The sequence below is a fragment of the Mycteria americana genome, chromosome Z (genome assembly GCF_035582795.1).
Source record: "Mycteria americana isolate JAX WOST 10 ecotype Jacksonville Zoo and Gardens chromosome Z, USCA_MyAme_1.0, whole genome shotgun sequence".
Classification (NCBI taxonomy): Eukaryota; Metazoa; Chordata; class Aves; order Ciconiiformes; family Ciconiidae; genus Mycteria; species Mycteria americana.
This window is the reverse complement of record NC_134396.1, coordinates 42,883,535-42,906,742: the sequence shown is the minus strand read 5'-3', so window position 1 is coordinate 42,906,742 and position 23,208 is coordinate 42,883,535. Positions and strand designations below refer to the sequence as shown.

Here is a 23,208-nt window from a genome sequence, read left to right as displayed (position 1 = left end):
CATTCAAAAAGTTTAGAAGTTTTCTCCCCAAAAGACAGGAAAGACGGCTAAGCAGTTGCACCTTCAGGTTTCAAATGCCTCGGCAAATCACTATCTACAGAAGATTGTTAACAGCAGACTGAAACACACCACGTTACTTAAACTCTGGAGAACACCATTTTAACTTGCAGAATTGTTTCCATCAGTAAAGCACACCAGACAGAGACGATTCCCACATGCTAAATCTTTATTGTGCGAATGTTGTTCAGAGCATTTATTACCCTTTGTAGACACACATTAAAAAAAAAAATACATTAACAGTGGCTAGATTGATGGGCAACACATTAAATCTATTTGGTGGTAATTTGTATGCGTGCAGTTAACTCTTGTGGTGTAAAAATCTTAGCCAGGAGGCCAGCCCAACTGACGACCACCCAGAACATGGAGATGTACATGATAGACAGACTGCCCACCCTCAGGCCCTTCATTCACAACCATCCGGAATCCATTGGTCAGGCCCAGGTTAGCAGCACACTTCTTTCCAACAATCATTAAATGCCCAAGAAGCTGGAGGAGAAAAAAAAGAAAAAAAAAAACAAACAGAAAACACACAAAAAGGGGAGAGGGCAGGAAGGGAAGGAATGAGAGCAGAGAACCATTCAGATAAGCCAGTAAGCTAACTCTTAGAACTTCAGCAACTGCTCTTCAAATTGTTGTCTGCCTGCAACTGACACTTTCCAAGAAAAGCTATAAAAATTGACTAAACGTAATCTAGGGGGGAAAAAAGAGCTATAGATTTTTTTCAAGCTAGACACTAACAGACTACAAAGGTGTCACAGAAGCTAAATTTAACTCATGGTTAAAGCCCCCGTTACTTCTTCAGGCAACTTACATAATTCTGGTGGGAAAGAAACTTTATCTTACTCTGTAAAGGTTTACAAAATCTTTGAATCTTCTTGTTTAGCATCTCTCAGCTAACTTTCCCTTTCTTCATCTCTAACCTGCCAAAAGCCCCAAGCCCGTATTAAAATAAGTACTACTGCCTGTAAACGATGAAAACAGACATCAAGACTGTACTCCAAAATAACAATGCATTTTACACTGCAAATACATACCCAGAGATACATTTTGCTTTATATCACTACTTTTACTGGAAAACCTTAACTCCATTTCCATTCTAAGCTAGAGGAAAAGGATTATAGTATTGGAAAACTACTTCGTCTCTTTGAAATGTCAAGGGGAAAAGGGGGAGACTCTAGTAAACTATGAAGTAATTAGAAATACAGTTTGGTGTACAGAAAGCTTGTAGAGTACTTACAGATTCATCAGAATCTTCTGCTTCAGATAACCTGACAATTGGCTTCTTAGGAATCACTAGGAAATGTGTTGGAGCTTGGGGTGAAATATCATGGAACGCAAGGCACTGGAGAAAAAGCAAACATAATTTGCTTCAGAGAAAGGCAAGAGTTTAAATAAATCAATATGCCCCACTAAATACATTCTTAAGCAGCTTATCAGATACCCCAAACATAAGCAGAAATGTTGATTTTTCTTGAGTGATATATTATTCAAAGTCCTCTGATTTCTAAACACAAAACAACTACTTACCAAGACCTGCTACTACCAAAAAAAAACCCAAATCATTATTCTCTGTTAAGTATTATTTAAGAACATCTTCTCAGCAAGTTAATAAGCAATTAGGTTTATGAATTATTATTTCCACATATGCATAACAACTAACAGAGCTGATGACATGCATGCCTATAAAAAGTACACTTACACTTACTTCACTTTTTTATTAACAACCTGTTTAATAAAACAAATGGCAAACAGTTGCTAATCGTCTTCCAGTTATTTCTGAATATTGCCTTGGTCAAAGACAGCAAGGCAATTTCAAAGAACCTGAAGTTATGTGATTGAGGCCATATTACATGTCTGTTCTCAATAGCACCAAGTATTTCAAAAAAAGACTTCAGAATACTTCTGAAATCTTCCATTTCAAAACAATGTATTAAGGCTGGCTCTACTTCAGACATTCTTAAACTGAGGGAAAGGCATCACATTTGAAATATGAACAACTATCTGTAGTACGTAGTTGGCTCCCAACTAACTTTATGCAAGTACCAAAATTCCTATCAATTACAAACAGCATGCAGCACCTAACTACATCAATAAATCTCAATTTAGGAACTTCCAATGGATAAGAGAAATAGAAGAGAAAGCAAAGAAGCAGAAAAGGAAGCTATGCCTCTTTGTGCAAATGGCCAACCACAGAACCAGGACTTGCTACTGCAACCACCACAATGTGCAATGCCCACGCTGAGCATGCACTCTGCCATTGCTAACCAACAGGCATCTCTGACTTACCCATCACATTTAACAGCAAAACATCTGGTAGTTACTGGTTGAGTTATGCTACAAAGAGTGTATAAACACATACCTTACATTCTTCAAAATATGTATTTCCTAGATGCTTTCAGTTATTTGTGAATCAATAAGGTGATTTTCCTATATGACACTGTTTTTTAAGTCTACTGAGAGGAACTGTGGCCTTTGCCAAGAGTAAAGGTGGTGAAAAGCCCAAACTTGACTTACATTAACAATGCCTTATCTTGTATATCTCCAATCTGTCCTATTTTAAGCTACCTTTAAGAACACAGTGCCCACTTTTAAATCTCTGATGAACTGCTTGTTTCTCCCAAACAGAGAAGGGTGGTAAGCAAAGAATGGATGAATAAAACTGATTTGCACCTAATTAAATAAATCTACTTTAAGTTGATCATTTTGTAAGCAGTTTTTTTATTCTATGTGCTCCTCATAGAGGCCAAATGAAAATGGCCAAACTGAGTCAAAGAATTTAATGAGCAGAAGACTGGTAGCAAATAATTTTCTATGGGACAGAGAGCAGAAGTAGTATCGAACAAAAGCACAATCACAGAAAGTCCATAAGCGCACAGTAAACCAACCTTCATTTCAGCAAGTTTAGATTGAATTAAAACAACAGTGATAAGGCTTAATTCCACAGAGACTTTGTACTTTTTAATATCTCCTTTTCCCTACATGTCAATTAATGATTAAAAGCCTTCCTTACATTCCTCCTTGTAACATTCCCAGCCACCTCTCAAAAGACCTTCATAGAGTCAACAAAATGAATTAAAGATGATCCACTATAGTCAACTAAACTCTAAAAGTAGTTCTACATGTCTGCATAGCTTAAGGTAAAAATCAACTGAGATACTGCAGGTAATTACTCTGCCAGAAAATATTCTGCACTAATGGCAGTCAGAGTAGGTTATATGCTCTCAAGTCACTCATCAAAGTCAATGGCCTGATTCTCAATCAAGCAGAGTGCTCAGGTTACACTGCTGTAGCCATTACAGCTGAGGAAAAACCTCATGCAGCTTTGACCCACGTAAAGAAAGGATGCACACCCTCACATAAACACAGAGCAGTAACACAAGCATGATTTTTGGAAAGCAGTGAAAATTTCCAATATTCTTGTAGTAGAATATTGTAGAGAAAGAGTAGATGGCAGCTGCAAGATTTCTGTATCTATTAAGAAAACATTGTTTCAAGCTATGCATAATTTCTAAGCACACAGATCAGACAAACAGCATCTTTAGTGAGTCTGTATTCTGCACTGCAGCTAATCCTTTATTTCAAAAGCAAAAGCCCCTGTTAATGTTCAGTATTTCGATTAAAAAAAAAAAAAGGGCTTATACTGGATACTAGTTAAGTTTATGTTTTGGATACAACAGGTACATTTTTTCATAGCCTAACCATTTTCACTTAGCTCCTAGCATGCTGCGGTGCACCAGCATCACTGAATGCTACCAGTCCCACCTCACCCAGAAACCGATTTTTGCAGCCTGCAGGATGACCAGTTCCAGACTTTTGTGAAGAACAGGAAAAGCTGTAATTCTCTATAATTCTTTACTTTAACAATCCCTCGCAGAGATTCACAACCAAAGCCTGGCAGGCACAGCTGTATAATCTCCACAATGCTACTGAGAGGCACATCAAGACCTGCCTTTCTGACGTGCAAAGGAGCTAGTTATGGTGCAGATACATACGCCCGGAATCCACAAGGAGATTGTCTGCGGGTGGTTAATCTGAGGTTTCACAACTACCCTCCTACAGCAGGTGTGAGCACCCCCGTCCCTTGGCAGCAAAGCCTGCACGGCCTGCAATGCCGTACGGCTGCGACACGGCGAATGCCAGCGGCCCTCCTCCACACACAGGCCGGTGACACAGCGGGGCTGCGGCCGAGGCGGGCCGGGCAGCACCCACAGCCCTGCATCCGCCCAGGCACCCGCCGGGTCGGGCCGCACACCGAAGGAGCCCGATGCTTTAGGGACACCGCAGGAGGGTGAGGAAAGACCCCGTCCCGCCCGCCCGCCCGCCCCGCCGCGCTCCCGAGCACCTCAACGGCACCCCCCGACCCGGGCGGCTGCGAGCGGCGGGCGGCCGCGCACCGCCCGCACCTGGTCGTCCTCATAGATGATATTGGCGGGGATCTCCTTGCGGATGATCTTCCCGAAGATGGTGTCGCCGCCGGGGACGGCGGCCTTCGCCTTGCTGATCTCGTCAGCCATGGCGGCCGTCCGCGCGCGGCGCCCGTCGCCCGTCACCCCGTGCTTCCTCTGACGACCACACCCCCCACGGCGCTCATTGGGTCGACAGATCACGGCCGGCCGTGCCCACCTCGCGATTGGTAGCTTCGCCTGTCTTTTTCGCTTGTCCCCGCCCACTCGGCTGGCCCGCCCTCGCTGACCGCGAGTGATGGGGTCAGGGAGGCGCGGAGGGATCCGAGTTTGAGGGGGGAGCTGCTGGAGGGTGCGCGGAGGGATCAACGCTGTCAAGTGGTGCCTATGTGAGAGGTTGTGGCGGCTCAGGAGAGGTTATTGCAGCAGAAATATTGTTTATTGCCGCATCAAATCCAGCCGAAATATCTGTGTGACTTCTTGGGACCGTGCCTTGCAGCCAAATGACTGCTTCTGGCAGGTCTGTGCTTAGGTTTTCCATACAAGTTTGTGGGAGAAAAAGCAGAAACTGCTGTGAATCCTGCTCTGGAGGCCCTGCTGCCCGAGATGAAAGCTGTGTGGCCCCTGGCACAGGGCACAAGGCGAACAGACAGCACCAGTGTCTCAAGGTCTTCAGGGGCCCATCAAGACAGTGCTTGGGCTGAGCCAGTGCTGTTTTACAAACATCAGCACAGCCCCCAAAGCTTGGAGGGTAAAGTCGTAAGTACACAGGGTTTAGTTTGAGGTGTTGGGTGCTGCTAGCATCGGGATGACTCTTGCAGAGGGGAAATCACAAGCAGTTCAATGTGTCAGCACTTCTACACATAAGCCACTTGCCAACTATGAAATGGATGAATCAACATGACCAAGCAATAATTCACCGAGGGCAATACAATATTACACAGCTACACATCTAGTCGTAAATGCCCTTTTTATATATATGACACCAGTCATGAAATAGGAGAAATGAAAAAGCAGGGGGAAAAAAACCTCAAAACCTAGAAGAGTAACAACAAAGCTTCATTTTCTAAACTTCACAGTTAAAATAGATTGAATCTGATTTCTCTCAAGCTTTGTCTAGGAAGATTTTAATACAGACATTTATATATATTTGCCTCATGAGAAAAATCGCGCAGGAAAGATAATTCTGGAGGGAGGCAGGGAATAAATACTGCTAAGTGGTTTAAACCTAAAATGGTTCCACACTTGATTACCTGAACTTGTTACAAAAGGAGCAGCATTTGTCATACACATCTGGTAATAACTCTGAAATTACATATTTGAAATACCCTAAACAAAGCTCTGACGACGCACATTAAACACCGGGATGATATTCTGTTCCTCACGTGATGGTACTGTATTAAGGTATTTTGACATGTATATGTCCTACAGAAAGTATTGGAGTATGACGGCTAAAACAAGGATGGAATTGGTGCTTCAGGGGCAAATTTCTTTGCTTTCTATTGATGTCTAATCGGGGTTGCTAAGCAAAGATATGAATAATTTTATTCCCCTATTTTCTCAGGAATTAAACATATTTTGTGAAAGAATAGAAGAGGTGATATTACTAGCTAGGCAGAGGAACAGTTTAACATACAAATACTTATTCAGGATCCATTTGTAAGTGTTAGTGTCCTTTAAGTAGTTCCATGGGCTGCTGTGGAGTCAGTCTAGAAAGCATATTTCTATGTTAAGAGAAGACATGAAAAGACAATTTAAGAATTTGCTTTGAAAAGGCAAAAGCATTTTTTTTCATATAGTTGACTTTAACATATATTTTTGTGTCACCACATAAACAGTAAATTTTATATTATTTTGAATATAACAAGGCTTTTTCAAAGGATTTAATTCATTCACTCACAGCTGCAATCATTATTCCTGCAAATAGATCTATGAATAAGGATCATTTCTCCTGCTGACAGGTCAAGTTTCTTTATGAGGTACATAGTCCAAAATAAGTGCATTTAGGAAATCTGAAATACTAAAAATATTTAGTAATAGTGTTCCCACACTTCAATTAGCTTTGAATGTAATTGCAATTAAACAATGAAATAGACTATATATTGAAGCTAGAGGTCTAGCAAAGCAGTAAAGCTGATTACATTTAAAATCCTTATGCTGCCTTTAGCTAATGCTGGATGTTGTGTTATTGAAGGATAAGCTTGCTTGGTTGGTTTTCTAGAGAATGGCAATTGAGTTTTAAAGTACCAGACACAGCCCTGGGATGGCCGGGCCGAGGCTGGGCTGGTCAATCAGGCTGTGGGCAAGGCAAGACAGGGCTGTGGGGAGCTTGATGTGAGCAGGCAAAAAGGTGACCTGGCTAGAAAGAGAAAATGACTGAACAGAATAAAAGGTCTGTTGAAAAACACTGGCAGAGAAAATGCCTGCCAGCCTGGGAGCTGTAAGCCTGGGAACCAGAAGCATCCTTGAAAAGTGCAGCTGGCCTCTTAAGTACAGCTGGGTATCTAGAAACCAGAGACATCCTGAGATACCATCAATAACTGCAGAAACAAGGAACTGTAATAGCTTTTCATCTGAAAAGATGAAAAATAGTCTGGGAAAGGGGAAAACACCCTGAGAAAGTAAGAATTGGTAACTGGTATTGGCTGTTCTAACTGCAAGACCAGGAAAACAGTCCAGCAAAATAAAAATTGATCTAAAGAATAGCAAACATCATTATCTATTGGCTGTTCCAGGTAGAAAACAGAAATTCACAGCACCCATTGGCTGCTCACAGTAGTGGTGTCCTATGCCCTCTTATGTCTCTATGATAGGTAAAGGACTAAATTTTTTTCCAAAATGGAGCCTCTCTCTCTGAGAACATCCCATGCTGCACATACTTCTCCCTTCCTGAACAGGCTGAATTCTCTGCAGAAAGTTGCTATGAGATCTTGGACTCCCTCTGGGGACACCCGGCTGACTCCAGACTCCATGCCATCGATTGTCTTTGAAGTGAGACTCTGTTACTTCACGGTCCCCCGCTGGGACCACTGCTGCGGTCAGCTCAGTCTGTCCTCCCACCTCTGGGATGGTCGGGTCCCCCTCTGGGATCAGTGTGTCCTCCAGTCCAGGATGGTTTGGCCCCTTCTGAAATCTAATTCGCTTGATACTGCTATTATATATCCATACAAGTAATCTGTCATAATATATCTCCTGTTATATTGTTGATAAGTTGCTTCACTAACGGTAAGTTTGTAGTAACCTGGAATAGTAAATACCTGTTGTTGTTGCTGCTACTGGTTGCTGCTATAATGTCGATTGTTGCTATACAATTGATTGCTGCTATTATTGATTGCTGATAGTAATTTGTAATAGCTTGAGATAGATATATATTTGCTTTATTTATCATAGCTATGCTTGCTAGTGGTGATTTTTGTGAGAGTACGCTTGCTAGTGGTGATTATTTTGTGGCCATCTGTAACAAAGTAGAGAAATTTAGAGGATGAAGCCTCCATGTCCTCGCGTATTACAGAATCCTGCAAACCCATGGTTGCCATCTCTGTACACCCGCAGGCCGGGTCACCTTTTGGGCCGTGGCAGGGCTGGAGAGCGGCCATGCTGCGGCGTCACGGGCCTCGGGGGGCTGACGTGGGGTCCTGGGCTGGTCAGGCCGCTATGGTGTATTAGTCTAGCGCTCGGGGGCCCTGACATCCACCATCAAAGGCGATTCTGGTTCCAAAACCTGTAATTCCTCTTTAGGTCACTTAAAGATCCATGCCTGGGTTTTTTCCAAAGGTAGGCTGGATTCATGTCTACCAACCTTAGTAGCCATAAAAATAGGGCAATTGTTTCAATTTTGCAGTTGTTCGTTAGTCCCAGTCAGAATATTCTCCCCGAGAGAAGAGCTGTTCAAACAAAATACTGAAACAGTGCGATCAGTTCTGATAAATAATTCTGATTATCTCAGCAGCAGCATTTTTAAAAAGAAGGAATTGGAACTTAAGTGCAGTCGAGCACTTCTGGGAAAGAAGAGCCAGCAGCGTAAAATAATGCGTTGGCCACAAATCGATGGCCTTCCAACTACCTGTTTGAAACAACGACATTTTTCTTCCTAAGAAAACGGGTGAAATCCATTCTTTTTGTTCCACGCGCAGCCCGCCGTCGGGCTCCGCTGTGGCGATCCCGGGCGGGAGCCTCGCCCTTGGGGCAGCCCCTCACGCACACCGCGGCCCCCCGCGGCAGGGGTCGCTGGGCCGCAGGGCAGCCCCGCCAGCCCACGCCGACCGGGGAGCCTGCGGGCAGCGCAGGCAGCCCTGCCTGCTCTCTACGGAGCCCCTCCACCTCCTCCCGCGGTCGGCAGGAGTCTCCCGTCAGGTCTCGGCATACTGGGGGGTGGCACTGTTTGAACGGCTGGCGGTGGCCACATCAGCGAAGGCAGCAGGGGTTAGGTTGGCCGCCCCGGAGCGGACCGCGGGAGGCCGCACGCCGCCACCGGGCTGGCGGGGGGGGCAAAGGCTGCCCGGAACAGCGGCGACGGGGAGTCGTGCTCGGCGGGGCAGCATTGGCGGGGGCACCCGGCAGCAGCGCGGCGGGGGGGGGGGGGGAAGGGCGCGGACCGTTTTCCATCGTCACTTCCGCCTGCACCGCATCCCCGCTCCTCCGGACCGGAAAAGGACGGCGGTCGCCATGGCGAGCCGCGGGAGGGTGAGTGTGGCGCGCATGCGCGGTGGCGCGGCCGGGACGTGGCGGGGAGTGGGCGCCGATGGCCGGCGCTGTCCCCCGGGGGACGCTTGGCCTCTCTCGGTGAGGCCCCATCCTGGCCGCTATCCTGAGGCTGGCGGGGGGGACTGGGGCCTCCCCGGTACTCGGGGATCGCCTCGAGTGAATTGGGGCCGGTGGGGAAGGGACGGGGAGGGGCCGCGCAGCGTCGGCCCCGTGTGAGGCGGCGGTGGAGGCTGCCGGCGCTCCTCCTCCCTCTGTCGCCGCCTTACAGCGCCCGGAGCCGACCCTGTCCTTCCCTTGGTCTGCGCTCTGCGTGAGACCGGGAGTCACTCGTGCTCTGGAGCGCCACGGGCGTCGGGGGGAAGGCTGCCGCCGGCGGGGTGTTGCCGCCGGCGGGGTGTTGCCGCCGGCGGGGTGTTGCCGCCGGCGGGGTGTTGCCGCCGGCGGGGTGTTGCCGCCGGCGGGGTGTTGCCGCCGGCGGGGTGTTGCCGCCGGCGGGGTGTTGCCGCCGGCGGGGTGTTGCCGCCGGCGGGGTGTTGCCGCCATGCGCCAGCCGCGTCTGGGGTTTTTGTCCCCCGTGCGCTGCGTGGTGCCCATCGTGCTTGGAGTTGGTGTTGGCGCATGCAGCGCCGAAGAAGCGTGCTGTGTTCCCCCTCAAATTTGCGACCTGGAGCTGTAAATAGTAACTAGACAGAAATTATATACGTAGGGGAGTTTTTCCTTGTATGTAAGAACAAGGAGGGTAAGAACTTCTTTCCCAAAAGTTCCTCGCATTTATAGCATCAACGGGCAGAGGCTTTCAGGGCAAGAAGGACACAAAACCAGGCAATAGAAAGTTGGGTTTTGCATGCAAAGGCCATTGTGGAAAAAGGAAACAAGTTGAGACATGACAATCAAGTATAGGTTAAAATCCATGAAGAGAATGAATTGTGATGGGAAGATGAAGAAAAGCAAAGAGAGAAGAATTATTTAAACCTTTCATCTTTATGGTATCAAGTACTTTTGGGGGGAGTTGAGCCACTTTTTCAGCAGTGTTCTGAGGCCTAATATTAGGGGTGCTAATACACTGAGGTATGAGGGGAGTTCTGTGTTTCATTAGGTGACTGTAGAGCTCAGAGGAGTCTGTGCATTAATGTATCTTGCTTCAAAGTCATCTAATATAACTACTCTGTGGTTGGTATGGTGAAGAACTTTCCAGGAGGGGTTTGCAGAAATAGGCAAAAAGCAGAGGAGAATGCCTGAAAATTGTTGATCAAAGAGTTCAGAATAACCGTAAACACTTCTTAAGGTTTCACTATACATGTCTTTGACTCAAAACCATTGGTAATATTGACTTTCCTATTTGCAAAGATGGCGAAAATATTATGGGATAGAAATGTTTTAGGATGTCCTGTCCAAATAATTTAGTCAAATCTCTTAAAACACATCTGCAGACCAAGAAATTTATTTGCTGGCTTTTAATTCTGTTGGTTTACTTTCCACAGATTCATCCGTCTAGGGAATACTGCAATTAAAGACAACGTGGTTCTGTTCAGTTTCTAATTATTAAGGACACAGAAGCTGAAAGGAGTTAGCAGAGTCCATGTTCTCTTTTATATGTCTCTGCTCAGATTGGTTTAACTGATTGTCAGGTTGCATGCTAATTCTTGTAAAAGTGACAAAAGTTTTTTACTTAACCATTCGTGAGACTCTTCGCAATTGAGAATACACTAGTTTGTTCTCTTTCCAGAAAGACCTGTAACACAGTAGCATATACTCAACAGGATGCTAAATCATATATTACAGTAGAAATTACGATGTGGTCTAATCCCCGTGGTGAAGCGAGATTTGAATTTGTTCATATTTGTAAGTTGTCCCTTAATAGCACTAAAGTTGCAGTAGTATTATGTTAAAGAAGCAGTACTGAACTGGAAAGTTGCCTGTTCTTACTGTTTTATGTCTTCTTCCTCTTCCTAAAGACTGACTTTTTGTGTGTGTACACTTCTGGATAAATTATCTCAAGGTGTAGCCTAGTGACCAGCTGAACAGAGGGTGAGAACTTAGCTTGAAAATCTAAAAAGGTGTTGAAATCTGTTGGAAGTAATAGCTTTCAGAGAAGCTTGCAGTTTCTCTCGCTGTCGTTGGCAGATTTAAAGCAGAGGCAACACTTTTTTCAGGGCCCTGCCAGGATGTTTTTATTGGCCTTTTACTTTTAGGGGACAGTCTTGTTTGCATCTCCAGCTCGCAGATACAGAGCATGGTGATGAAGAAGATGATCATTTCTTAGTTACAGCCCTGTGTTTCCTCTGTGTCCTTCTAAGAAATTTTTTTAGTATTAATTGTGAGAAAACAATTTAAGATTATCATGAAGTACCTGGAATTGTGCCTTCTAGAGATGCCAAAACACACTAGGAAGTACTAGGAGTAACTTCAGTATCTCGTTATCAAGATTTTTCTTTTTTTTTTGGTGCTTGTCAGAGATTCCTGTCAATCTCTGACAAACACCAAAAAAGTCTGATAAGGACTTGAGGATTTCTGTAATTCATTACAGTCTGTATGAGTAAACAGCGAAAACCACATGACTGTGAGCTGTGATTCTCGGGGGTTTGCTTTACGTACATACTGAGATGTGTCATCTCTACATTGTAAATCCTAATTTTTTGAGTGTTTGCTTTTAGGGCAGTTTTTATTTGCTGATCTGGCAGTTATATTTAGGGAAGGACTTTGCTTTGTGTTCGTTTTGCCACATCACCTGTAGAAGATTATGCCTAGGTATTATACAGAGACATGAAAAATAATTGTTGAATTAGTTCATATACAGTTTGAGATCCTTTTGAAATTCAGTTTTCTCACATTCTCTTTTTTTCGTGATTGGAGAATATTCCGTGATGTACCCATGACAGTCGCTTCAGGTGACTTGACTTTTATTAGAGTTATTCTGGTTCTGTTGGGTTTATTTGATATTGGAACAATAAATATGTTTGCATCAATGTATTTTCAGGATTATACTTTCATCATGCCAAATGATTATTTAGGAGTGTAGTGCTAGTACTCTCTAGCATCTTAGATAAATTTGAAACATCTAGAACTGTCCAGGATTTTGATTTCCTCACATCTGCTTTGGCTGCAAGTTACTGGATCAGGAATTGAGGTAAAGTATCTTAGATACTGATTCCATACCAAATTCCATACTAAATAGAAAGAACATGAAAGATCAACCAGAGCACTCTTAGTTGCAACATGTTCATTTTAACTAAGAATCCTGCTAGCAAACAAACTAATTATATTGATGTTGTATTGACAGGTTTTGAAGCTTTTTAAATTATTACACAGAACCCGGCAAGAAGTTTTTAAAAATGATACTAGAGCCCTTGAAGGTGAGATACTTTTTTTGTGTGGTGGGTGCTTACCTATCTTTCTGTGGAACTTTCTTCTCTGAATACACAAAAAGAGAATTCTTAACATAATCTTCCTTTAAATTATTCCCTTCCACATTTTATAAGTAATCATTGGGAAAACTTGTGTGTCGGTAACCAGACATCCTTTAATTTGAAACAAAAAAATGGTTGTTAAGACTCAAGCCATATTTCGTAAGGAAAACATCTCTTTTTGGAAGCTTGGTGGTCTTCCACTTCACACATTTGTTCACACTTTAGTTTTTTATTTGTTTAGCTGCAAGACAAAAGATAAATGAAGAATTCAAAAATAACCAAGATGAGACATCTGAAGAGAAGATAAATGAGGTACTTCCTGTTTTCATCTTTTTTTCTGCTTTGCATAAGAATATTTATATAGGAGCTTTTTACTTAAAGGTTCTCTAAACCAATGTAGGTACCTATTGAGACATTGTGAGAGCCAGGTGAGTTCAAAAAGGCTTTTACGTGGATCTTTAGAAATATATTGATACCTCCATTGGTATTAATAGTATGTTATAGAATTTTGTACATACAAAAATATATAAGGAGAAGGTGTCTTCTGGTAGTTCAGTATGCTTCTTTTGATGCTCATAATAAAATTATGGAAAAAATGTTTTGTGTTGCTATTTTCACATAAATATTTTGTATACTTTGCTCATAATATCTATCTGAGCTGTGGTCACTTAAGTTTACCTGGTCTTTGTTGTACAGACAAGCACAGAAAGATAGAGAGGAATTAAATAATCCGCTCAGTTACTGGCATACATGAGAAGTTATTTTGATTCCTGATCACAAATGAGGCAGTGTCTTTTGTGGGAAACAAAAAACAGCCAGATGATCATGACTTGTAATATAGAGGTATTAATTATACTGCTGGGGCTTTTTGCTGCTTCTTTCCTCATGGTGCATTAAAAGGACTAGAACATTCTGTAAACTTACTATGTAAGTTACCTTTGCTCAGTTGTTATCTTAACACTTTTTACTCAGTCATTTTTCTAAAACTTATTGAGGCCTGAAATGAAACGTATGTATTTTAGATATTTTTAGTTCTTAACATCCATACAGAGTCAATAATTTAGTCCTTATCATTCAGCCTTTTAACAGAATGCATTTATATTGTCAGTGGGCACTAGTTGGAAGAAAGTGCCTCCATCTGTCCTTTGGAGAAGTAAATCTAAACCTTTGCATCATACCAGCCGCTGGACAGTAACATAAATAGTTCTGAGCATTTAGTTAGGACTTTCTAGTATTTCTGCTTGTTATTGGGCCCCTATAGTAATACTGGTATGTTTGTGTTCCTGGTGTCTGATCTGTTAAATTGTATGTTCTTTTTGTTATAGATGTACAGGAAAAATACTTGCTGTAAGTTTTAAATCTATATTTGTTTGGAATGGCAACCTACAAAATACACATATGTAACTTTTTAATATGGGTTAATTTATATCTCAATTAAATATGTCAGTGGAAGAAATTCTAGACTTTCATCACAACTACAGAATCCTAGAACATCATAGAAGCTGTCATATTTATTATATATATGTATACTGAGTAGACTCAGATGCAGCGGAACTGAATCAAATTATGTACAGGACTTGGGAGAATTTGGGCACTTGCTTGCATAAACACAGGGATGTTAGCAGCTAAAAAAATGAATATTGACCAACCAAATGTGCATTACTAGAGTAGTAGCTACTATTACTAGTAGCTTTTATTAGAGTGTCAGATGTGGCAGCTGAATCTACTGCAGCATTTTAGTTCAGATCAGGAGTGCACTTCTGAAGTTACCTTGGTTATCTCCACTTCCTGTGATTTGGCTTGTTTTGTGAAGCAGTCTTGGAGCAAATGGCAGAATTCCTTTAAGATGAATCTGAAGTGGAAGGTGCGCTTCAGGAGCATGCAGCCTAGCTGCTAATGGGCATTCAGTAGGGGGAACTGGAGGATACCTAGTCGAAACTCTTAAAAGGAAAAGGGGGGAGGAGAAATTCAGTGTAGATGTCAAGTCTTGAGCTCTAACTCTTGCAAAGATCCACTTCTCTTGGCACACACTACTTCCTAGTGTAAGCATGTCTGCCGAAGTGTCTCACTGGTGCAGTTTCATTTGTTTCTGACACAGGTGTCATGCAAACGAGTATTAGGCTTCTCTTAATCTCTTAGCAAAACTAGAAGGGTCCTTCTGCTTGTCCTTTTAATGAGGGAAGGAATTCTAGGCCTTTTGCCAAATATTAATGCCTCTGCTAATCTTTAGGTAGTGCCTTGTTTCTGTACTGCTTTTCTGTGAAACCTTAGTATTCTTAATTCTTGTCATGTTTTGCCCTTATTTTTGCCTCCTTATTTCAAGAGCAGGAATGTTAAAAGAACCAGACTGCCCTTTCGCTAGGGGTAGTCAAATGTTACTGAGGCATTCACCAATGTCTTTGATCATTGGAAACTAATTACTTGTTCTGGTAGCTGCATTCTACCTTATTTGTTTGCAGTTTTAATTGGGTATATAGATTTTATACTACTGTATGTTACTGAGCAGAAGTTTCCTTCCTCTTGTGCTGTATGTCAGTATAGCTTACCTATCAACCTGTAAGTTATTCCAGGATACCCAAAGTAAAAGCTATGTATAGATAGTGCATAACTAACTGAAGAGTAGATCTGACTGGCTTTATTATTTGAATAGCTGTCTAGTATGGAAAATACCTTCAGGAATAATTGCATATAATTTAAATTACTCTGTTGTGTTGTTTGTTTGTTTGTTTGTTTTCCTTTTACTAGCTTCTGAAAATAGCTTCAGATGTTGAAGTGATTCTCAGAACTTCTGTTATTCAGGCAGTTCACACAGATTCCGACAAAATATGTGAGTAAAGCTGCATGCTAAAAAGATGTTTAAAAATGTTGTCGTTCAGTAAATAAATATAAAACTTGAAAACTAAGTAAAGGGATAGAGAAGGCAAAAGTCTTTCTATCTGTCATTTCTCTGCTCAAACCCTTAATTTAAGCCTGTTGACTAATGTCACTACCTAGGACAGGTGGAGGTTTCAAAGGTACAAAGTTTCTGTACAAATACTTTGAAATATGGAGGCTGGCAGAAAAGAGGCAGTGACTGCATTTAATGCCCTCATTGAGAGAAGAAGTTATAACTTGGTATCTTACCTATTAGGAGTGACAGCTATTAGGTAGCAAGTTGGCATGCATGTACTGGCTAGTCAGTCAGTGTATGTCTAAATGTAGTAGCCACAGTATTTGTAGGTGCGTGCCCTGCCAAGAGGGAGAAGCTGCCTGAGGAGAATTAGCAAATGCAGTATGTACGCTGTCCATGGAATAGCTTTTTCTTTGAGGATTGAGTGTTCTTTTCCAAAATGTGGTTCTGACAATTTAAGTTTCATATTATGCCTTGGAAGATTTGTGACACAATGATGGCCTTGATGCAAAGCCTATCCAATTCTGAAATTTTGGTTCCTGGTTTGGAAGTTCTTTTATCTTGCAGTCAAACACAAGACAAATAGTATGTTCAGCATACAGCTGTGTGGTGGAGGATAGGAGAAATCTTCAGCTGTGTACATCATTTCCTTTCACTTCTGTTTAGTGGTGTCTGTAAAGCTTTGTAATTATTTTCAGTTTTAGATTTGGTAAAGCATTTAACTTTAGAACAGCCATTATGATTGAGGCCAAAGATATGTCTAGACCAATGTTGAGTCTTCCACAGTGATCCTAGGCAGGTGACAGTAAAAGAGTTGGAACAGAGCAAGTGAACTTTCACATCTTGCAGCTGTTTACACCTGGCAGCACTTCCTGAGCCAGGGATGGTTTCTGTTTTAGTTATCCTCAGTGTGTTTCTCTCTCATGAACTTGTTCCTGTCAACCTATGCAAATTTCTTACATCCAAGAACCTTTTACAAAGAATTTACTCTGGTTTTTATGAAGAATCATTTGCTCTAGTTTTGAATCTGGTCGTACTCTTCAATTACTATCCACTTTCACCAAGCTGTTCATGAGTTTTTAAGCCCCTTATTGCCCACCTTTTCTTCCCCCCCCGCCTGTGGAACAGCTTCTCCGTGAAACAACAGGTGAATGCCTGTGATAATTGTGTTGCTATTCCCTGCACCCTTTTAAATTCTACTGTGTCTCTCTGAAGAAGATTAAGAGCTCCCTCTCTCAATCAGAGCTGAGCACAATCATCAAGCTGTGGGCAAACCAGGCATTTATGCACACAACAATGGCACAATGATGTTTTCTCTTTCATTCTCAGTTGGTTTCCTAGTCATTCCTAATTCTAAATTTCATTTTTGGCAGCTGTGCATACATGTATATATTTATTTTTACAAAATTATCTTGTATTCATTGAACTCACATGAATGGTCGTAGTCAGTTTTGAACCTATCACTTTCTTTGTGAAGTTAGTATTTTTTTTGACCTGTGTGCATTACATGTCTCTACATGTAATTTTGTCTGTCATTTACTGGTTATTCAGTAAAGTCTTAAGCTTGTCCTGCAATTCTTCACAGCAAGCCATTTTCTTAAAGAACTTACTCAGGATGGTATCATTAAAAACCATTCTTTTCCAGGTTAGTTACAAATCTGTTGAACAGCATGGATGCCAACAAAATACCTGTAGAACTCCACTTTTGACATCCCGCATTGGGAGACCTGTTTATTTATTGTTCACTTCCTACAGTTTAACCAATGACTTACCCATGCAAGACCTTCTGTCATAATAAGGCTGTTGTTTTCTTAAAAGCATTCACTGAGGGACTTTTGGGAATCCAAGCATGTTGTGGCAGCCCCCCAAGAGCTGTTCAGAGAACTCCAGCAGGGACTGTAAGGCAGAAGTTCCCATGCAAAAGCCACATGAATTCATTTTCAAATACTAACTTATATTCTAATACTGTGTGAGTGTGTAGGGATGGGGTTAGGACAGCCAGAGCCCACCTGGAGTTGATCTTGGCAAGGAATGTGAGGGACAGCAAGAACAGCTTCTACAGGTGTATCAGCAGCAGGAGGAAGAGGATGGAAAACGTGGGCCCACAGTTGAATGGGGCAGGGGACCTGGTAACAAAGGACACAAAAGAGACTGAGGTAGTCGGTACTTTCTTCACCTCAGTCTTTACTGCTAAAGTTTGCCTTCAGGAATCATGGGCCTCAGACTGTTGGGAATGTCTGGAGCAAGCATGACTTACTTTTGGTAGAGGAGGAAAAGGCGAGGGAGCATTTGAACAGATGGGGCATAGACAAATCCATGGGACCTGATGTGATGCACCCATGGGTGGTGAGGGAGCTGGCTGATGTCATTGCGAGACCACTCTCAATCATCTTCAAAAGGTCATGGTGATTAGGGGAGTCGCCTGGGGACTGGAAGAAAGCAAACGTCACTCCTGTTTTCAAGAAGGGCAAGAGGGAGGATCTGGGAAACTGGTCAGCCTCACCTTGATCCCTGGGAAGGTGGTTGAGCCAATCCTGGAAGCTGTTTCCAAATGTTCTAAGAACAAAATGGGGACTGGGAGTAGTCAGCAAAGACTTACGAAGGGGAGATCTCTAACCAATCTGATACCCTTTTACAGTGAAATGACTTGACTCGGCAGACAAGGGGAGAGTAGTGCTGATTGTCCATTTTGACTGTAGCAGAGCTTTAATGCTATCTCCTTTATGACTTTTTGTTTATGGAGATTTTAGAATTGCCCCCGCCTAATTTTACAGACTTTTTGGAGAAATGGTGGCAATGAGATTTGTGTGGAAGAAGGAGATCTTCCGGAGTCTAGTACTGGCCAGGAAAACTTTGCCCTGTAGCAAAAAATCTGGAGTGCATCTGTACACAGGATGCATTTGACCTGCTTATGAATGCAAAGGATGTCATTATGCAGTCTTTTGCCTATTCTTTTTTTTTTTTCTGCATCTGTTTTGTATAGGTCTAAGCTTTGCTTCTCACTCTGTAAATTGATCTTACTGCAGTAAGAACAAAACAATACTCTTGAAACAGCCATCACAGTTTGAGAGCTGTCTGTTTTGTGTGTGTTTGGAATATATATGGAAGTGAGAAATATTTAGTCTTGATAATGTAGTGAATCACCAATTAAAAGATCAGGAATGCTTAGAAAAGAAGTCCAGAGCATCATGATAGAAGTTCACAGAATAAGAATGAACAGGATAAAAAAAATTTATAGAATGGATAGATATTCTTACTTGTATAACTAAAATGTAAAGAGCATTGAGAGACACTGGAATTTACATTCAAAGCTAATATAAAAAAATGCATTTTTGTTTTACACAATACATCATTCTTAAAGGTCATGGCAATGAAAAATCTTTGTGGCCAGGAGGAAGGTATTACTCAAAATACAAAAAAGCAGAAGATCAAACTTGATGCTTAGCTTGATAGCGTAGTGAAAGAGTAAAAGGAAATCGCCTTACAGAAGGAATATACAGACCTTTATACCGTGGTAAATTGATCAGTAACAGAACATTATTCCTAACTGCCATTCTTTGAGCAGGCTTCTAGTGTGTTTGCATCTTTCCTAAAAATCCAGCTTTGATTAGTCAGATAGCACTCTCACCTAGACAATTCTGGTATAGGTCTTACTATGTTATTAATGTTACTGGTAGCACAGAGTATGCCATTAGAAAATTTCTGAAACCAGAAACTGAGAATTTTTTTAGGGAGTTGAGATAATTGTCACCATATTTTGATAGTTTATGCTGAATAGCATGGTCAGTGCACTGTGTGAAATTGTACCTATAAATGGGTGTGGTTTCCACTGCTGCTCCGTTTTGTTGACTGTCTCACCCTACTGTTGCCATCCTTTCTTGTTTGTAAAGAAAAGTTGTCTGAGATTAAAAAGAGGAAAAAAGTTGGAAGTGGGACTTCAACTTCTAGTTCAGTCTGTGAGTAGATGTTGTCGTGGTTTAACCCCAGTGGCAGCTAAGCCCCACACAGCTGCTGGCTCACTCCCCCACAATAGGATGGGGGAGAGAATTGGAAGGGTAAAAGTAAGAAAACTCGTGGGTTGAGATAAAGGCAGTTTAATAGGTAAAGCAAAAGCAGCGCACGCAAGCAAAGCAAAACAAGGAATTCATTCACTACTTCCCATGGGCAGGCAGGTGTTCAGCCATCTCCAGGAAAGCAGGGCTTCATCACGCGTAACGGTTACTTAGGAAGACAAATGCCATCACTCCGAATGCCTCCCCCTTCCTCCTTCTTCCCCCAGCTTTAGATGCTGAGCATGATGTCATATGATATGGGATATCCCTTTGGTCAGCTGGGGTCTGCTGTCCCAGCTGTGTCCCCTCCAAACATCTTGTGCATGTATATGATGAAAATATCAAGTGGATCTTCTCACTCCCCTTTGCTTTTTGGGACCTAGGAGCCACTTTCTGGTGGGAAGTTTGTTGTAGGAAATGCCTGCGTAGGGTATATGAGTCTGCTTAGGTAGCGCATTGAACGGGTATTCAATGCCAGTACGGCTTTGATTAAGGAAGTTTTAGCAGAACAAAATCAACCTTTTTGATCCTTAATCTTTATGCTCTGTGATAACTTTTATAGTGCCAATAGAATTACAGTTTATGATATTTTGGTTTATTGCCTTTATGGTATGATCTTGTATTAAATGAGAGGCTTGGGACAGATTTATTAACAAAGAAAAAGTGGAAGTGCAGCCTAAGGTGGCTGCTTGAATTGCTGTTTGTTGGCAAAAAAAAAAAAGCGACCTCAGTTGAAAAGTTTACTTTTCATAGCACTTCATCTTAGATGCTACATGTTTGTTTTGGAAACTCTGTAGGTGAAGGTATACTTTGCTGTAATAGAAAGTATATTGGCCTATTTGGAAAAAAAGAAAATGTTGTAAAATACTTACATTTGGGCTGTATTTAAATTGGTATTATGTCCTTGGTTCATCCCAAGCCATCGCCCACACACACACACAAAAAAAGCTTGAAGAGGTCAGTTGCTATGTTGTATGAAAGACGAGCAGGGGAAAAAGAAACTAGGTAAAATGTTTCAGAAACCTGTTGCTGCAGCTGGTTTCCTCAAGCCATTTACTGTCAGAATCTTTTGACTCTAACTTTTTGTATTATAGCTGACAATATACAATTTAGCTACACCTGATGTTTTTCTTCCTTTTTTTTTTTCCCAATCCTGCATCTCTAAGATAACTACTTAATAACTGAAAAGAAAAAGCCAAAGACTTGTCTTAAACAGTGAGAACAAATGTTGGTAAGGGGAACATTTTCCCTAATCATATCAAATTATTCTGTGCTGTCACAGAAGCAGTGCACAGGGTAATATTATTCTTTAAAAAGAATTTGAGACACAGTGGTGTATAGTCATGTTGGGATTCACTGGTAAATCTTTAAAAATTTGAAAACCTCAGCCTAACTTCTTTTTTTTTACTAAAGGGAAGACAGTTTCAATTAGGAACTTGTTAGTCATACTAGACAATTTTTCTGATGTTTAATGTTTCAGTCTGAGTTACATTACTTTAACATTAACATTAGTTACATAACTTGAGCATTAACAAATGTCTTGGTTCTATTCATTTCACTTTAATTTCAGATTAATGTGATACAAGCAGAGCTTACATTTTAGTAATATACCACACATGCAGTACGTTCTGATGATTTTGATTTGGTGTGTTGGCAGTGTATGTTCAAAACTTAGCTTTGAAAAGGAAGGTTAACAATTCTTACTTCAATCTTTATTTGTTTGGGCTTTTGTTTTTCAATACTTTATATCTAATTCTGTTTTTCTTTGGTATTTCTGTTTCATGTACCTATTCTAGGTGTGTAGATCAACATGTTTTGTCATAAATTTACTCACAGGTATTTTATTTAAGAGAAATGCAATTGAACTTTTACTTAAAGGTATTAGAAACTTATTAAATGCATCAGAGTCAGTACACAGATGCAAAAGGAACATACCTTCAAGGAAATCAGTTTTCTTTCTTATAATATATGTGATATCAGTGCACTTTGGACAGAATGTTACTCATTACACACACATGCACACAAACACAGTTTTACAGGTTTACTGTACCTTTCACAGCTGCCTGACCTAGTCAAAGTACAGCATTATGATTTCACATGCTTGTGCTGTAGTTTTGGCTGCTGGAGCAAATCCAACATGACACAGCTCCTTCCCTTCATGAAGAACGACAAGCTGATTTCTGAAGAGCTGGGTGGCAAGAACTTAAGAGTCAGGAAGAGGTTAAAATGGTGTATAGTTAGACAAACCCTAACACACTGCACTTCTGTGATGATACAGTGGCCATAACTTTCATTTGATGCTTTCTTTTCCTGTTGGCCTTTAAAACAAGTGTGACAAGATGAATATTACAGATCAGGTTCCAGGATATTGGGGGAGGGGGCTAAGTCAAATTTAGTATTCATTTTTAGAACTATTGAAGTAAATATAATCTGACTCAGGCATGATAAAATTGCCATTCTCTCCCTTGCTAAAAGTTGCTGCCACACTTTACCATTTTGCATGGATTCTTAATGCTATTAAAATATTTTCAGTACTTTTAAAAGGAAAAAGGGCAAGGCAATATTCTGATCAACAGAAGGTAAAAATCTTCATATAATTTTGTCTTGGGTAGATACCATGATGCTGCTTGTGCACTTACCAGAAGTTCAGATTCTCATTTTAGTAACATGATTTTTTTGTAGTAACCTGACTTTTTGTTTGTAAATGTAAAAACAACTTTAGATTTTAAATAGTATATTCTGTAAGGTTATATTCTGATAGTTTGTTTTTTTTTTTTTCTATTACAGTGCTAATACCCAGGAAAGATCTGCTACAAGACAACACTCCTTATTTTGATAAACCAACAAAAAAGCACGAATCCTGAGGAAAATATGCCCCTCTCCCCAGAAGGTTAATATCCTCTAATGAGGTCTCTGAAAACCAGTAGTGGATACCTGTTTTAAAGTTAAATTTTAAAAATAGTTAAATATTGTTACCAGGAAAACAGAGACTGAAACCAAGTTACCAATTTTATTGTGTGCTGTGATATCATCATGCACTTCTTCTGTGGAAGATACTAATACTTCCATGGAAACTCAAGACGCACAGTTCTCTTAAAAATACACTGCTGAATTGTGTTACTTCAGCCAGGAATGCTTTTAATTATGATACTCGTCAGACAGAGATTGTTTCCTAGCAACCCAGAGTTTTTCAAAACTAAATACAAATTAAATGCGGTTCTTAATCCTGATAATATTTATTTATAAGTTTATTGTCAATCATATGCTGCTTTGAAGTAATGAAAAACCATCTTGTGGCACTTACCATTAAATTTATGCTTTGCACCGGAAGCATGATTCCTGAAGTTGTCATTAATTGTACACTAATATACTGTGATGTTCAAGAGAGTTCTTAAGGTTTATCTGAATAAATTATTCATGTTTTACAGATGAGAGAGTGTGTGTAATGTTTTTCTTCTCCCACACACCTTTGAACAAGCAGGAATGGCAGGGTTTGAGTTCTTAGATGACAGTGGGTCAAGAGAACCCAGACACAACCTAACATAAGGATGTTGTTTTAGATCATATGGTTTATGAATTTAAGGTTTTCATTTTATCTTGTGATTATAGAGTGATGTACTGAGGCATTTTCCAAAGAAAAGAGGCTTGTTGCTTAGTCGCAAGTGATCTGACTTGCCTAGAGTGAATTTATG

The 23,208-nt window shown here is 41.2% G+C and overlaps 2 protein-coding genes across 2 annotated transcripts; one reads left to right on the top strand and one right to left on the bottom strand.

The window, feature by feature from the left end:
- Positions 1-208: 208 nt before the first annotated feature.
- On the bottom strand, positions 209-4,634 carry HINT1 (histidine triad nucleotide binding protein 1). Its single transcript, XM_075527362.1, has 3 exons — positions 4,464-4,634; positions 1,298-1,402; positions 209-546 (listed from the first exon to the last, which is right to left on the bottom strand). The coding sequence occupies exons 1-3, from the start codon at positions 4,572-4,574 to the stop codon at positions 382-384; spliced, it is 381 nt and encodes a 126-aa protein (XP_075383477.1). The 5' UTR covers positions 4,575-4,634; the 3' UTR covers positions 209-381.
- Positions 4,635-9,016: 4,382 nt separating this feature from the next.
- Positions 9,017-22,943, top strand: LYRM7 (LYR motif containing 7). Its single transcript, XM_075527347.1, has 5 exons — positions 9,017-9,146; positions 12,448-12,520; positions 12,816-12,886; positions 15,320-15,401; positions 22,304-22,943. Exons 1-5 carry the CDS (start codon positions 9,129-9,131, stop codon positions 22,378-22,380), a joined length of 321 nt encoding a protein of 106 aa, XP_075383462.1. The 5' UTR covers positions 9,017-9,128; the 3' UTR covers positions 22,381-22,943.
- The last annotated feature ends 265 nt before the right edge of the window (positions 22,944-23,208 follow it).

Coding starts and splice junctions, on each gene's coding strand:
- HINT1 (XM_075527362.1), bottom strand. CDS start 4,574: ATGGCTGACGAGATCAGCAAGGCGAAGGCCGCCGTCCCCGGCGGCGAC. Junction 1,403..4,463: donor TCATCTATGAGGACGACCAG/GTGCGGGCGGTG, acceptor CTTTTTCTCCAG/TGCCTTGCGTTCCATGATAT. Junction 547..1,297: donor CAGAAGATTCTGATGAATCT/GTAAGTACTCTA, acceptor TTTCTCCTCCAG/CTTCTTGGGCATTTAATGAT.
- LYRM7 (XM_075527347.1), top strand. Junction 12,521..12,815: donor TGATACTAGAGCCCTTGAAG/GTGAGATACTTT, acceptor TTATTTGTTTAG/CTGCAAGACAAAAGATAAAT. Junction 12,887..15,319: donor CTGAAGAGAAGATAAATGAG/GTACTTCCTGTT, acceptor TCCTTTTACTAG/CTTCTGAAAATAGCTTCAGA.